The sequence below is a fragment of the Rattus rattus genome, chromosome 7 (assembly GCF_011064425.1).
Source record: "Rattus rattus isolate New Zealand chromosome 7, Rrattus_CSIRO_v1, whole genome shotgun sequence".
Taxonomy (NCBI): domain Eukaryota; kingdom Metazoa; phylum Chordata; class Mammalia; order Rodentia; family Muridae; genus Rattus; species Rattus rattus.
In genome coordinates, this window is record NC_046160.1 from 5220742 (window position 1) to 5237053 (window position 16312).

Sequence of the window (16312 nt, forward strand, 5' to 3'; positions counted from 1 at the left end):
TGAAAATTTCAAAATGTGCCACATGGTGATAGGTCCATTCACAAGGCGAAGAGTGCAGGAAACGCATCACTGCTGGTCAGGGAAAACAGTCAGAGCTCAGACAGACAGGACAGAGGTGACACTGTCGGGCTGTGCTTCCAGAAAACCCACGAGGTGAGGCAGTGTGCAGGAGGCACAGTGTTCCAAGGGGTGACCTCTGCTCACTGGGACAGGGGAGGCTGCTCAGTGAAAGAGGAGGAACAAGATTTTGGAGGGCCCTGTCCAGTGCATTATTCTGTGACCTTCACCAAGGTCCCTGAGAGCTCCAAGTCTTGGCCCCTGTCTATTCAATGTCCTGTTGCTATGACGAGACACCATGATCACAGCAACTCTCACAAAGAAAACATTTCATTGGGGCTGGCTTACAGTTCAGAGATTCAGTCCATTATCAAAATGGTGGGAACCATGATGGCATGCAGGCAGACGTGGTGCTGTAGTTTTTACATTTCAGCAGATAGCAGGAAGAGAGAGTGACACTAGGCCAGGCTTGAATATTGAAACATCAAAGACTACGCTGAGGGACACACTTCCTTCAGTGAAGCCACACCTACTCTGACAAAGCCACACCTCCAAATAGCACCATTTCCCTACTGACCAAGGATTCAAATCTATGAGCCTATGGGGGCCATTCCTATTCAAACCACCACAGCCCCCATGTCCTTCCACACCGAAGACAGCAAGCCAGGGTAGCATCCTGACCACAGCAAACCACTGCATGATGTAATCAGGTATGTGCTCTGAAGCAAGATCACAGCTTCAACCTTTTACCTGGCGGATGGGGCAGGGTAGAGTTCAAGAAGACAGTGGAAAGACTTTGGGTGTCACAAACTATGCCCTGTGTTCTGTGTTTCTTCTTTCATATGCATTCCTTTCCCAAGCCTGTGTAATGACGCTGGATTGCACCTCCAAAAGCACTAATGGGGTGCTAGGCCTGGGGTTCCAAAGGTTTCATTCACTCCAAGGTTCCACCTACTTCCTGTACAACGACTGGTCATTGGCTCTCCTGCTACAGCCACTGAGAGCAGAATTCGCACTTAGAACCAGCCCCGTCTAGGTCCTCAGCTTAGCCACAACAGTTCCACCCCTGCTCACCTGCCAGGCTCTAAGCTGACACACTCTGAGGTGTTATGGTAGTTCTTTGATGGACCTGTCTGCCAGCCTCTGGATGGGGCATGTCAGCAGGTTGGCAGGGCAGACAGGGATTCCTTGTGAACCCTCCTGGGTATTTCTCTGGATGCTGCTTTAAAGCCGTGAGTCTGTTTTCCTGTGACTTCTTGTCTTCATGTCTACTATGAACAGCCAACAGGCCACCGTCTGTGGGAGTTGCTGACAGATGTAGAACACCATAGTCAAAAAAAGATCAAGGCTGTACATCTCTGTAGGTCACTGAGGCATCCCGGCAGCTAGCTTTTAGGGGCTCTGTCCTCTTTCTCCCTAAGCACTGAAAGAATAAAGATTTTAAACTAGCCCCCACTGACCCTGCTGTGAGGACAAGTGTACCTTACAGCAAAAAATAACATAACAGGTTTTGGGGATGTAGCCTGGTTATAGCCACCACAAACCATCTGGCCTCGATAAGGCCTGACTGAACAGTCCTGAGAAAAACAAGAACTAGGGTCAGCTTGCCCCAAAAGCAGGGTGGCCTAGAGTTGAACTGAGCCCAAGTTAGATCATGTGTGCCAATGTGAACAAACCAATGAAATTGCTTTGTGTGACTGTTGCCAACTGCCTATGTAATTTTCCCTATAAATCCCTTCCCCTAATTGGGCTCGGGGTCGAATCCTCTGTCTCTTGTGTGTCCCCAGAGTTCTGGTTCCTCAAATACACCTCTTGTTTATTACATCAAGACGGGTTTCTCGGGGTTGGGGATTTAGCTCAGCAGTAGAGAGCTTGCCTAGCAAGTGCGAGGGCCTGGGTTTGGTCCCCAGCTCCGAAAAAAAAAAAAAAAGACCGGTTTCTCGTGAGTTCTTCGGGGGTTGCTTCATCTCGAGATTTGAGTTGGGTCTTCCCTACCCCGGTGGTCTTTCAGCACCATGCCTCTCCAGCCTAGGCACAGAAGCCCTCAAGGCAGCCCAAACCTACACAAGCTGTCTCCTCGTATGGAAAGACCTGGCTGAGTGGAGTTGAACCTTCCACGACTTCTTTCCCTTCTAGAACCATTGTGTTTAGAGGGGCTGCTTTCTCCCATCCCTTCTCTGTTTATCTGAGGGGAAGCTGGAATCTTTCTGGTCATCCCTGGAGCACCATCAGAGTATTCTAAAATGGGAAGATCAAGGAGCAGGGCTTAGCAGGCAGTAGGACAATTTTGCAGCCAGCTGCTCCTAACTCTGGGCTCTTATTGGCCACACTTCTGCCTCAGCCAAGAACTTGCCTGGTTTTAGGTTCTGTCTCTGCCCAAAGTCTTGGGACTGAGGCTGGGGTTCTGCTCTCTTGGTGGGGGTGCAGGAGGGGCGGTGATCTCATCCTTGAAGGGGATTAGTCATCAGAGAGACAGGGACAGAGCTGGGGGGCGGGGGGGGGGGGCAGGATAGAGCCTGACTCTATGTAAATGAGTCATCTTCCCTGCTGCTCCACAGGGCCTGCATTTGACAGCGGCTCCCCAGGAGAGGTTGTGAAGCAGGAGCTACCCGGAGGCAGGAGTAGTTAACCGGCTTTTAATAACTCATTTTGTTGAATGATTTCTGGTGAGGAGAGAAGAGTTTAATCCCAGAGACAGGCACAAAGTGGGGGTGGAGCACAGCCCCAGCAGGAAATCTATGCCAGGGCACAGAGCTCCAGGGAACTGCTTTTTGCTCACAGTTTACTAAAACCTTTCTCAGGTTGGAAAGTGCTGGCCTAGCTAGAGGCTGGGCTGAAGCGCAGAGGTAAGGAGCCACTGCGCGTGTGTGCATGTACAAGGCCTCAGATTACATCTTGGTCACCAAGGAAGAGAAAACACAGGCCTGCACATCAGTCCCACTTCCCAGCCCTCAGGCTCCTGACATTAAACAAAGAAAGTCATCTCCCAGGTCCCAAGGCAAGCAAGTCGACCTAGGATGATGGGAAGCAGTGCTTTTGTCCTGTGACTGACTGGCTCCTGCCTCTGTATCCAGTCACCAAACACTGGAGTGAGACAGACACGCACCCCTGTATCCACAAGGAGAGGCCTAAGCCAGACACTCCTGCTCTTCAAATTGGCCCAAGCACAAGCAGCAACTAAGATGGACCAGAAGGCCTCAGTCTCAGCTTTCCTACCAACATCTCTCATCTATCTACCTATTATCTATCATATATCATCTATCTACCTGTGTATCCTATATCATCTATTATCTGTGTATCCTATATCGTCTATCTACCTGTGTATCCTATATCATCTATCTACCTGTGTATCCTATATCATCTATCTACCTGTGTATCCTATATCATCTATCTACCTGTGTATCCTATATCATCTATCTACGTATCATCTATTCTATATCATCTATCTACCTGTGTATCCTATATCATCTATCTACCTGTGTATCCTATATCATCTATCTACCTGTGTATCCTATATCATCTATCTACCTGTGTATCCTATACCATCTATCTACGTATCATCTATTCTATATCATCTATCTACGTATCATCTATCCATTTATCTAACTATCATCTGTCCATTTATCTATCTGTTATCTATCTTATCTCTCTTTTGGGATTGACCACGCTGGTACTTACCTCCCCATGGACCTCCCACCCAGCAGAGAGGTCAAAGCTGGAGGGGAGCCCAGAGATGAAGCTGAGACTCACTGAAGGGAAAGACAGGTCCATGATGAAGTCAGACTGAGTTTGTTTCCAGTGCCCAGATTCCTAGGTGATGTTTTAAAGTGCACTTTCCTCACACATCTGCCCTGAAGCACATTAGCTATGACATAGGGCCCACGTCTGGCCCAAGGTGTTTCCCACAAGACCATTCTACCACTCCCTAGCCCCCATGGAAACTACATCCTCCTTCTGTGCTCATAACCACAGTGAAAGATTGTGGAAAGGGAAACGCAGAGGATACAGGGAAGTGTTTTTTGTCCATGCAACCTCACTCGTAGAGGGAGCACAATGCCAGTCCCCACAGCTCCTGCCCTCAGCAGTCCATGAAAGGTGCCCACGTCTTGGGAATGGAGACTTCCTGACTTTCTCTGAGACATCTAGAATTTTTCATTCCTAGAAAGCAGAACCGCATATCATTGTTCATGCAAGCTGTGAGGTGAATAGAAGCTTCTCCCAGCATTCTCCTTTTCTTTTCCCCACAGATTCACAAATTCCAGCAGCCGCTGTGTGCAGGCACCCAAAGGCTGACCAGTCCATGCACCCCAGACCCTGTGTACAACTCCTAGGCCTTTCTCAGTCCCGGAGTCTGGCTACGATGCTCTTGAAATTCCAGTCTTCAAAACTGAGCATGATCATTCCCTCCACCCACTGGGCTTTCCCTGTCACTCCCGCTCGCCCGGGGGCGGGGGACTTCCTTCAGGAGGCGCTGCTGTGGATGCACCTGGAGGCTGGGACTGTCTGTAGCGTGTCCAGGTGATGCCGCTGTGTCCCTAGAGCTAAGCACCGCTGCACGGGGCACAGCCTTCTTGTCTTCCAAACTCTCGCATGTACCACTCTCTTCCCTTGCCTTAGCCCAAGTTCTTCCAGCTACGAACGTTATCGCTTATGATAATGGGCGGGCATGTTACTAACTTCAGCATCCTCATCCGTTGGGTGGATCCCTCTTATGAGTCTCACGAACGGGAATGATGGTAATTCCCACCACAGCTCATCCGATCAAAGGCACCACACCATTCAGCGTGGCTACTCTCAACTGTGTATGTCATCACACATACACTCTGTCATTGCTTGTAAGATGCATGACAATTTGAGACATGTTAAAATGTAGAAGGCAGGGAAAGCTGTGAGCTAAAAATCAAGGAGACCTGTTATGGCGAGAATTAAATGGATGGCTAAGCGTGTAGCGCTTGGCATAGTGCCTGGAGTCGTGTGGGCTCAGCTGAAGCCTGGGGTCCTTTGCCTTCCTGGGGTGCAGCCTCTGTGGGCTCTTCTGTCAGTAACCTTTCCTAGCCCTCCTTGGCTCTCTCAAACGCGTCAGGCTTATCAGGATAGGTGGTTGTCCACCCAGGAGAGTGACAGAGCAGGCTGACAGGTTGCTGTCCTGAAATGCCAGGTCTGCGGCTTGTGCCTGGGAAGTCTCTGATCCTGTCTTTCTCAACTGACAAGACTGCATCCACAGAGCACTGCCTAGAACCTCTTTCCTCTCTCCTTTTTCTTTATTTTTATTTCATGGTGTTGGTGTTCTGCCTGCATGTGTCTGTATCCATGTGTATCGTGTATCTAACTCTAGATCCCTGGGAACTGGATTTCAGACAGCTGTGAGTGGCATGCGTTTTGTTGGGAATACAACCCAGGCCCTCTGGAAGAGCAGCCAGCGCTCTTGGGCACTGAACCATCTCTCCGGCCCCCACCCCTCTTTTCTTCTCTTACAGAGTCAGGCTGTGTTCCATCCACAGTGCAGCCCTCTCACTTCACAGCTCGCCCCACATCTCCTTCTCTTCTACTTCCAGACAAAGAGCCTGAGCCGAGCCCATCCTCACATCAGCCTTGGAATTCTTGAGTATTGAATTAAATTTGAATTTAGCCAAGCCAATTTAATTGCATGCCTGTAATTCCAGTACTTGTAATCCCGGCCCTGAAACGGGAAATGCAGAAAGTTTGAGGCAAGCCTAGGTCACAGAGCAAGACCGCCTCAAACTGTCAAATGGGACAGTGCCGTTAGACTTCCTAGGGAAGTGTCATCCAAACAGGTGGGACCAGCAAATCAAAACGTAGGCCCCACAGTCCCAGTCCTAATTCACACAGGAAACTGTCTTCTAGTGAAAACATTCCTGCAGTGGAAATTTTAATTAACTACCTACAGCTGGACAGAGTCCAGTCAAGAAAGCCTACTGACATATTTAACTTAAATTTAGCGTCGTAATGACTTCAGCTGTTGTATAGCAGATTCATTTGGAGATATTAGTTAAAATGCAAGTTACCAAGTTGCCCCTGGAGTGGGTCATTGCTGGAATCTGCACTATAGCCATACAGCCAGCTGCTGGAGCACCCCGATGGTTAAATCATCCTGGAGAAACTCTTGTGGCACTTTTAGTCTCAAGGGAATGCCAGACTGAACTATCAATTCTGCCCCTTTCCCCAGAGTCAACAGTGCAGCACCTCCTGGCAGAAGGTCCTGGGGGGTAGGGGGTGGGGGTGAAGGGACAAATCTCCCACTGCCTAATGGCAAAGGTGTCACAGGTCCTGGGGCGGCACAGCCTCTGACAAGTGGGTCCAGCAAGCACCCCTACTTCCACATTAACTTCCTTGCCTGTGTTTCAGGCAGGGTCGTGGAGTGGTCACACCTCTTCACGGAGTGGCTGGATAGGAAGAGAGGGTCAGTGTCCCGTGTGTCACACAGAGACTGTCACCCAGGGGTACATGATGCCCATTAGCACTGTCTGCCCTGTCTCGGTCCCAGGCTCCTCAAGCCTTGAAGGCCTTGTCAGCAGGGCCCCATTTGTGAGGGCAGCAGCCTCACAGCCCTGTCACCGTGATATGCTAGAGGCCTGTTGTCACCTAGGAACAGAGAGTCCACAGCCCCCCAGTACCATTGCCCTCCCAAGTACTTGTGCTGAGTATAAACCAAGAGAAAGCCACAAGAAGACTCCAGCACAGGTTCTGGCCCTACGGTGTGCAGGGACAATAGGGACAGGCTGTGCACAGATAACGCTGGCATTAAAGGCCACCTATCTGGTCTTGGTCATCTTGCTGGGGCCCTTGGGAGTTTTGCTGTCCAAAAAGAAGCCAGATCCACACCCTAAATCCAAGCGCTAAAGGAAGGCCTCAGTGGAGGCCAGTGAGCCAGACGTGGGGTAGGTTGTGGGGGTTAGGTATCTGCCCCCCCCCACTGGAGGGTGGAAGAGAGACAGTCTCAGCCATACGGAGCAGGGTTGGCCTGTGGGGATCCCAAGGGAGAGATGAGAACCCTGCCTGTGGTTATCCAGGAGCAACAGACACCTCGTATGCTGTGCCCAAGCGCTGGGTCAGCTCATATCTAAACGACCAGCTTGTGTCATCCATGCAACTGAGGAAGAGCGGTGGTGCCTCTCATGTCCAGTTGAAGGTGGTGGCCATGGTGCAGGAGAAACACAAAGACAGAGTCATGACACTTAGGGCTAACGTTGTTCTCTACGCCTCCCCTCTCCCCAGCCGTGGGACCCCAGCAACTGTGGTTTCCTCTGAGGAGTGGGGCCTGCTTCATTACAGGTTACAGGGACACTGTGGGCGGATACACACTGCGCCAGCACAGAGGAACGGGTTTGTTAACTGGACCGACACAGAGAGCAGCTCCGTTTCCTTCTACTGTCTTTAAGAACTTCCTTCTGCTTCCTAAGCAGCATCTTCCACAGACACCAGAGCTCCGGGTAGCCTTCTCTTGGTTTGCCTCTGAGCACCATTTTTGAGACTGAGAGTCATCCTCAGGTACCAAATCCAACCCAGTTAACTTCCTGCCAAACCTTAGCCACAGTAATGCTGGGATCTTGTCTTATGTCAGCCAACACTTGCTGGTGGGACTGAACTGCCCGCTCTAAAAGCAGGTGTGTCCTTTCTTAGAGGCCTGGGTTCAATTCCTAAAACCAACCAACCAGCCCAATACTCATGGCCAAAGAACAAAAGAGAGAAAGGGTTCCTAATGCCCTCACAAGGACATGGCCACCCTGGCCTAAAGGCTCATCCAAAGGTTCCATGACCTCCTAGTGCCCAGGGATCGGGTCTTTGACTGCTGGGAGTTTGGGGATATTCAGGATCTAAACTAGCCAGGCACCATGGTGAATGCATATAAGCCCATCACTTTGGCTGTCGAAGCAGCAGAATTAGGAGTTCAAGGTTGTTCTTAGTTGCATAGCAAACTTGAGGCTAACTGTGCTAAAAGGTAAACTGCTCCCCACCTGGAAAATATCCAAGCAGGCACATTGGCATGCACCACCCACAGGGAAGTCGAGGCAGGAGGAAGCCTTGGATGGGCAAGCCAATCTATAGCACCTTTAAGATAAAGGTTGCTCTCATCACTGCCCTTGTCCTTCCCTGGCTGGGCTGCTTCCCCTGAGTTTCCCACCCAGATGACTGCCAACACAGCCTGAGACCCTGGGGACACTGTCTGGGTGTCCGGGAGTTCTCCCTACAATGGACTCCAACATCCACGGGAGTTCTGCAGCCCCAGCCCACATCCAGCCAAGAGGAGAGTGGCCTCTTTGTCATCTGCAGTCCAAGGTTCTCTTGACAGCTCCTCATAACCATGAGTGTCCTAGGGGTGGGGTAGGAGCCTGCACACGATGAGTCTAGGACCTCAAATCCGTCTCCTGCCAATGTCCAGGATAATGGAGTGAGGGTGTCCCAGTTGTTAAACCTGGTTTCCCTATATAATCAGCCCAGCATGGATATGTCTGGCTGACCTGGAGTCACGCACCTATGAACCCAGCAGAGACAGAGTAAGGGATCCAGAACCCAAGGTTCCCCTAGGTTACACAGTAAACCAAAAGCCATCCTAGACTATGAGACCCTCTTACAAAGAACCATACCACCACCACTACCACCTCCACCATCTCCACCTCCAACACCTCTACCACCACCACCACCACCTCCTCCACCTCCACCACCACCACCTCCACCACCACCACCACCACCACCTCCACCTCCACCACCACCTCCACCTCCACCACCACCTCCTCTTCCACCACCACCACCTCCAACACCTCCACCTCCACCACCATCTCCACCACCACCTCCACCACCTCCACCACCACCTCCAACACCTCTACCACTGCCACCACCACCTCCACCACCTCCACCACCTCCTCCTCCACCACCACCACCTCCACCACCTCCACCACCACCCCCACCACCACCACCACCCCCACCACCACCACCACCACCACCACCACCACCTCCACACCCCCACCCCCGCCACCACCACCACCACCACCTCCACCTCCACCTCCACCACCACCACCACCACCACCACCACCACCACCACCACCACCTCCACCACCACCACCACCACCACCACCACCACCACCTCCACCACCACCACCTCCACCTTCACCACCTCCACCACCAACAACAACAACACCAACACCAACACCCACAGCAGCAGCAGCAGCCGCCGCCCTCCAAAAGAGAAAGAAGAATGAGGAATTACTTCTCAGTTTTAAGACTTTAACTGAAAGACAGAAGAAACAGGAAAATCCAGTTCAGCATTCTCTTAACAAGACTAAGCTCCAATTTTCCAAGCTTAAGATTTTTCCGTTTCTTTAGGAATTTAACAAAAGAATTCCTCTGCCAGAGGTTTTGTTTCCCTGCTTGGGCAGAAGAGTAGGTGACAAGTGGAGGGGGCAGTCTGCTTCTCAACAAGCTACAGCCAGGCTCTCATTGCCCATACTTGCTCACCCACACAGTGAGGGACAGGTCAGAATTCAGGTCTCCCAGGTGGACATGGAGCTCAGTGGAAGCACTGGCCAGCCTTGTCCCACCGGCTGTAATCTCCAGCTGTGACGAAATAAAACATCTCATTGTTTTTCTACCAAACGCTAATAGAACAATCCTCAAACTGAAGTAGTGAGTTATAACAAAGGGAGATTAAAGTCATCCACTTGTAACACTCTAAAAATCAAGACTTCTAACTTTCACAGGAGTGTGAGAAAACACAGAAAATACAGTTTAACACATTGGACACAGCATTTGGGTGACATTTTGAGGACCCCTACATGTAAATTCCTATCTCCTGCATCCTCTATTTCTTGCTCCCCAAGAAAGCCCCCAACTATTATAATTTGATCATCGAACTAGGCATCCCTAAAAAAAATTGTATTATATTACTGAAGTGGGTTATTTGTTTTTGTGTACAGCTTTTGTTCAATGTTCTTTTTTGTGGTGTTCATAAGATTATAAATATCTGTGGCTTGTGCTTTTTCCTTCAGTGTGTGGGGTTCCCTTGTAATGAGCTGACCATGGTGTAGGCACGCTGCTGGACGCTACTTATCAGTTTAGGACTTTAAGCAATATTGTGAGGGGTAGTTGAGTGCAGGCGCCCAGAGCTTTGAATGCCAGAGGTTTTAAATCCTCCTGGAGCCAGAGTTACGGGTGGTCGTAAGCCACCTGATGTGGGTGCTGTCAGTATTTCTGCTCAGACGGAAGTATCCGGGGACTCAGAAGCCCAAGAGCCATATAGCTCTGAGGTGGGACAGTGTCCCGATAGAAGGGCATCCTGAGACAGGAGAGCCCAGGAAGCACGCTGCTCTGAGAAGCCTGCTCAGCCTTACAGTTCTGAGGGAGGAGGCTCTCAGGAGCCTCAGCCCTGCTCCACGGCTTCCCTTCTCTTCAGGGCTTCTTGCCTTCTTCCGATGAGCGATGAGCGAGTCACACGAGGCAGCAAATCCCATAAAAGAGATTTATTGAAGGGTTCAGGGTGCAGAGGGACAAATCCAGGGATGGCTGCCCTCTGCTCCCCAGAAAGGACAGTGGGGAATGGACCAAGGGCAGAGTTTATGTAGGATTTCTCAGGGGGTGGGGCTTTTCAGAGCCGAGATTTCCACATTGAGGATTGGTGGGATTTCAAGTCCTTGGCTTGGGGGAGCTCAATGATTGGTGGGTTCTCCTACTCAGGGGTTGGTAGTTTTGGTTTTGTTTTTATGGGAAGCTCAGTGATTGGTGGCTCTTCTCCCCCACCACCACCACCTTCTTTTTCCCTGCATTGGGCCCATTGATTCGCGTGGGAAGTTCTTCCGGATGCAGCAGGCTTTGGCTGAGGCGCCTGCCTCTGTGGAGCTCCTGCGGCGGGTACTTCACGAAGGTCCTAGGCTGATCCAGGAAAGGAGCATGGACAGCTAAAAAGGTGTTGCCGTGCCGCCATTTTTACAGAAGCCCCGTTTTAACAGGTGCCACGATCTCAGCAGCTCTTGCTGGGGCAGCTTACGGTAGCCATGGGCTGCATCTGGAAAGAGGGGCCTTTGCACCACTTTAGGGAAGGGACTATTTAAGATTAAATTCAGATAGGAATTAAGGTCTGCTGCAAGCGCAGTGTGTGCTCCTCCCGCCGCCAACCTAGGACTTTCTAAATTTACTTTTTTGTTTCTTGAGACAGGGTCTTCTATATCCTAGGCTGGCTTCCAACTTACTATGTAGCCAAAGATGATTTTGAGCTCCTAATCCTCCTGCCTCTTCCTCCTAAATGCTGGGCTTAAGTGTCTCCGCCATGCCTGCTCTCTAACCCCCCCCCCCATACACCAATCCACATGCAGTGTCGATTTGTGAACCCAGGAACTTGAGTTTGGCTCTCAAGTGTCGTAAAACCCTCCTTTCAAATTCCTGGGCAAACCACTAACATTCTGTTTGCTATGTTACCGTTACTTGCTTTTTCAAAATTCTTTCGTGGCCGAGTTTGGAATGCAAAGAATAAACCATCTCTCTCGATGAGCAATATCATAGGATTTTCCCTGAACTTCAGTCAGTCGGCATAAGATGAACAGGCAACTCGGGCATTTCCTCCAGGGAACCAAGAGGGGGTTAGCATCCAAGCTTAAGGAATTTGCTCTGCAAGTGGTAGGTGTCTGTTCTCTGGCACGTTTAAGGAGACAATAAGTCAAGTGGGACCAAGTACCCTTGCTTCTTCCTAGAGCTGGACCTACTGCGCAGAAGCGCACGGGCTGTCCTGTTCTGCTGCGTGCGACGGGAGATGTGGTCCTCTGAAGGTCTGCGCCCATGGATGTGGAGATGTCTGATGATGCTCAGACAGTTCAGACTCCAAGCACCAAGAAAATCAAGAGAGCTTTCTCCCCACCCGCACCCCCTGGCAGTCAGACTCTCTGTGGGAATCCACTAACAAACCCTCTTAGATACAAGGGTTTGATGCACTGGCGCAGCTAGACCAAACGAACCATTTCCCCTGGCCACGGTGTCAGCAAGTGACTGATGGTGGTCCTGGAGAGGGGCCTAAAGCCCAGAGGCAGATGTCCAGATCTGCACTCTGAAGTGGGAGGGGAACAGGTCCCCAAATGATCCTTGTGTGGGCTTCATAAGTGAACCAGAGCCATCAGGCCATTCTCTCTCACTGCTCCCAAAGAAAGCAATCCTGAACAAGATGGAAGCCTAGCCCAACAAGCCTGTCTGCCCCCACAGTCCACAGAAAATTCAGTCAGGGGAAAAGGTGTCATTCTTTGGCTTTGTGGGCAGCTCAGTGGTTTGCATCTCTGCACCAGGTGCTGCTCAGTGCGTCCTACTGGGCCGGTCCTAGTGCATATCTGCCCTACCTGTGTTGTTTAAATAACCCCAGGCCAAAGGGCAGGACTTCATCTTGTTGGGGTTTGCCAGGACCAGGAGCCACAAAAAGAGGGAACTGTCTAAGTACGCTCCCGCCCCCACCTAACTTAAGTCGGTCAGCAAAGGCGTTAACTCTGCATGTGCCACCGGCCCTCGCTGACTCTGGCTGTTATCCCCGCAGGTTTCGGCATGACCACCCCAGCCACAGTGGGCGGGAAGGCCTTCCTCATCGCCTACGGACTGTTCGGCTGCGCGGGGACCATCCTGTTCTTCAACCTCTTTCTGGAGCGCATCATCTCGCTGCTGGCCTTCATCATGCGCGCCTGCCGGGAGCGTCAGCTGCGCCGCAGTGGCCTGCTGCCCGCCACCTTCCGCCGCGGCTCGGCGCTGTCGGAGGCCGACAGCCTGGCGGGCTGGAAGCCCTCGGTGTACCACGTGCTGCTCATCCTGGGCCTGTTCGCCGTGCTGCTGGCCTGCTGCGCCTCGGCCATGTACACCAGCGTGGAGGGCTGGGACTACGTGGACTCGCTCTACTTCTGCTTCGTCACCTTCAGCACCATCGGCTTCGGGGACCTGGTGAGCAGCCAGCACGCCGCCTACCGGAACCAGGGGCTCTACCGCCTGGGCAACTTCCTCTTCATCCTGCTCGGCGTGTGCTGCATCTACTCGCTCTTCAACGTCATCTCCATCCTCATCAAGCAGGTGCTCAACTGGATGCTGCGCAAGCTGAGCTGTCGCTGCTGCACGCGCTGCTGCCCGGCTCCCGGCGCGCCCCTGTCCCGGCGCAATGCCATCACCCCGGGCTCCCGGCTGCGCCGTCGCCTGGCCGCGCTGGGTACCGACCCCGCGGCTCGGGACAGCGACGCCGAGGGCCGCCGCCTGTCGGGAGAGCTCATCTCAATGCGCGACCTCACGGCGTCCAACAAGGTGTCGCTGGCACTGCTGCAGAAGCAGCTTTCCGAGACGGCCAACGGCTACCCGCGCAGCGTGTGCGTCAACACGCGCCAGAACGGCTTCTCGGGCGGCGTGGGCGCGCTGGGCATCATGAACAACCGGCTGGCAGAGACCAGCGCCTCCAGGTAGAGCGGCCGCCCGCCCCCAGCGCCGCGGACCTGGCCGGGGCTGCGCGCCGCCGGGCGGGTTTGCTTCACTTCTCTCCGAGATGGCGCTTTCTTAATCTTTATCCAATAAAAACGAAACCAAAAACCACCACCAAAACAAACATGTTTTCTAAAGAAATACTATTGGGCCAGGCCTGACGTTTTCAAGGGCAAGTTTTAGATGAGACTGTGATTTTTTTTTTCGAGTCCCCTCTTGGAGAGTCGTGGCCCCCAACAAATTTCCCCTCCAGAAAGAGAAAAAGTGGCACCCCAAATCCCCTACTCCACTCCAGTGCATACTGCAGCAAAGAGAATGAGTGCATCCCTGGCCTTCGCAGACTAAACCCTTCCCCATGCACATAAGCAGCTGGCAAACCTAAGGCATATGGTGCCGCCTTTCATGGCTCTGAATTACCTCCTCAGCCTTTAGAATCCTGGCCCAGCCTAGCAGCTTCCTTCTGGTCGTCAGAAGTGATATAGTCACAGTTTTGACAGGTGGGGGTAGGGTGAGCCATATGTTGCCTCCCCGTGTATATATATAGAACAGCCACTACACACGGGGAATGGCGTAGTATTATGCAATTAGAGGAAACACAGCACCCACCCGCGGTCGGCAGCATCCCCCCTCCTTCGAAATTACAAATGGTGAAGGGCTTAGCTGGCCTTTCTCAGCCCACGGCTAGTCCACTTAGTAAGTTCTACTTGCGGAAGCCTAGGGGGCCCTAAAGGGAGGAGCTCTCTGACCGAGAGTCTTACTCAGCTCCAGCATGCTCTCTGATATGAGCCCCCAACCTTCTTTTCATTCACAAGCTTCGTGCGCACACAGGGCGGCTTTCTGTAATAGCGAAGACTGGCTGCCTCCTCTTGGAAAAGGTTTTGTTATTGTCGTCTTCTTAACTACCGTTGACCAGCTCAATTCTTCCCCTTTTTAAAGAGCCTAGAGGTGCAGAGCACCCCCCCCCATCCACCTCTTCTCTGATTGGGGACTCTACCTTCTACTCCCAAGGGGCCTGTGGCACCAGAAATCCAAAGCAGCCATATTACAAATGTCAGGCCATTCAGCTCCCATGCCCACCACATAGTGTTTAGAGATCAACACAGTGAGATCTCGTTCTAAGTCCTGTGTGCTCCTCGAATAACCAGGTGGGGTTGCTTTCTCTCTGCATTGTATTCTACATCTGAGGAGGAGGAGGCAGGAGGGACAGAGTTGCCAGAACCCAGAGGAATAGTAGAATTAAATGTTCTGAATGGTCCTCAGGCTAAGGGACAGAATCTCCCAGACTCATCCTCTATAGAGGGACGTCCAGCTGCCCAAGGCTTCGTTGAAATGGTAGAGTTTGAAGCTGTGAAGGAACACACTTTAGTCTCATCTAAAGAAATGTGAACATGTAAGAAAAGTAGCGTCGGTGTGTATAAGCACACGGTGTGACCCTCTGTACACCACTTCTGACGGGGATTTCTGCAAAAGTGTCTCCTCGGTAACATCCTTCTCCCTGGCAATGCGCCCAGAGTGTGTGTGTGTGTGCGCACACACACACACACACACACCATTAAGAGCCATGCTTGAATGTCAAACGCCCGTTTCCCGTTCTAGCTCAGATAGGAAGGAGAAAAAAACCTAACCCAAGCCACAGGGACTCAGTTTGAATAATGTCTAAGCTGCTTTGCGGGGTCTTTAAACACATGCTCTAATCTGGTGTGACACCAATGAAGTAGGGCTGGCAGGAGAAAGACAGTTTTGATAAATCCTCACAGAGTAGACCAGAAGCCATGCTCCAGGATCCTCTGTGACTGTCCATCAGGGCCAGCTCATGAACTTGATCCGAATGAAGGCTTTGTCCCAGGAAAGGACTATTTATCCAGTATAGGCCTCCTGACAGGACCTGGAAGTAAAGCATAGGGCTTGCTTATCCCTTTAAAAGAGGAACAGATTAAAAAAACATCCAATTAGAGATGTCACCTAGGCAACGGGAAATAACTTGGGGAGCTGAGCCATCCAGAGAGGGAAGTAGAGATCCCCATGGCAGAGGCATCTGGACCAGGCAAAATAGCAGTTTGCCCACGGGGAGGGAGTTCTGCCATCAGCACAGTAGGGCTAAGGCTCGGTCACCAAGTCACCACAGCTAGATGGACGGAATAAGACATCCAGGCCACCATACTGATGAATGAATAGTTCTGCATGGAATCCTGCCTCCTCCTTGGGAGCAGGGAAAACAACCTCCAGGATCCTCCCCCAGGGAAGAATGCCAGCACCCCTTGGCCTCCTGGGCCACCATGCTTCTTAGGCTCTCCTCAGCCGCTTGCAGTTCCCTTCCTATGCTTTGGCTTTGGAAGGAGGCTATTGGTTGCAGTTAGAGCCTCTACAGGAAGCATTCATGTGGTTTGAGGGGGCAGGGAAAGGAAGCCCCTTTACTCCTTCCTTCTTATGACTTCCCAGAGAAATCTCTGTCCTCCATGTACAATACACAGATCTCAGGATGCAGTGACACATGAACATCGTTGTCCCTGTCCTTCTGGTCCCCATCACATAGCACCAGTCTCAGTCCTACTATGTGGTACGACACACCATCATTCTCCCCTGCCCAGACCAAAGGATTCTGTGCCCTGGGTGCCTGAAGGCTGCTGAGTTCTTGAAAAGCTGGATCTCCCAGGTCGGGGGATGTAGACCAATAGAGTTGTACGGTGTGGCTTCCTGTTTAAGGGAAATCTAAGAAGCAAGAAAAGGCTCTCCTATCACTTTGGGAACAGTGATGTCGATCAGGACCTTCCTCTCCCCCTTTTTTTAAGAAGAACACCACGTCCTTAGACAGCAA

At 51.7% G+C, this 16312-nt stretch overlaps 1 protein-coding gene across 1 annotated transcript in view; it reads left to right on the top strand.

Moving 5' to 3' along the window:
- Kcnk12 (potassium two pore domain channel subfamily K member 12) overlaps positions 1–13599 on the top strand; it is a 47650-nt gene extending 34051 nt beyond the window's left edge. The window contains exon 2 of the mRNA XM_032908712.1: positions 12581–13599. Within this exon, the coding sequence (XP_032764603.1) occupies positions 12581–13482 (902 nt within the window). The 3' untranslated portion in view covers positions 13483–13599. The remainder of the gene's footprint in view (positions 1–12580) is intronic.
- Positions 13600–16312: the final 2713 nt, after the last annotated feature.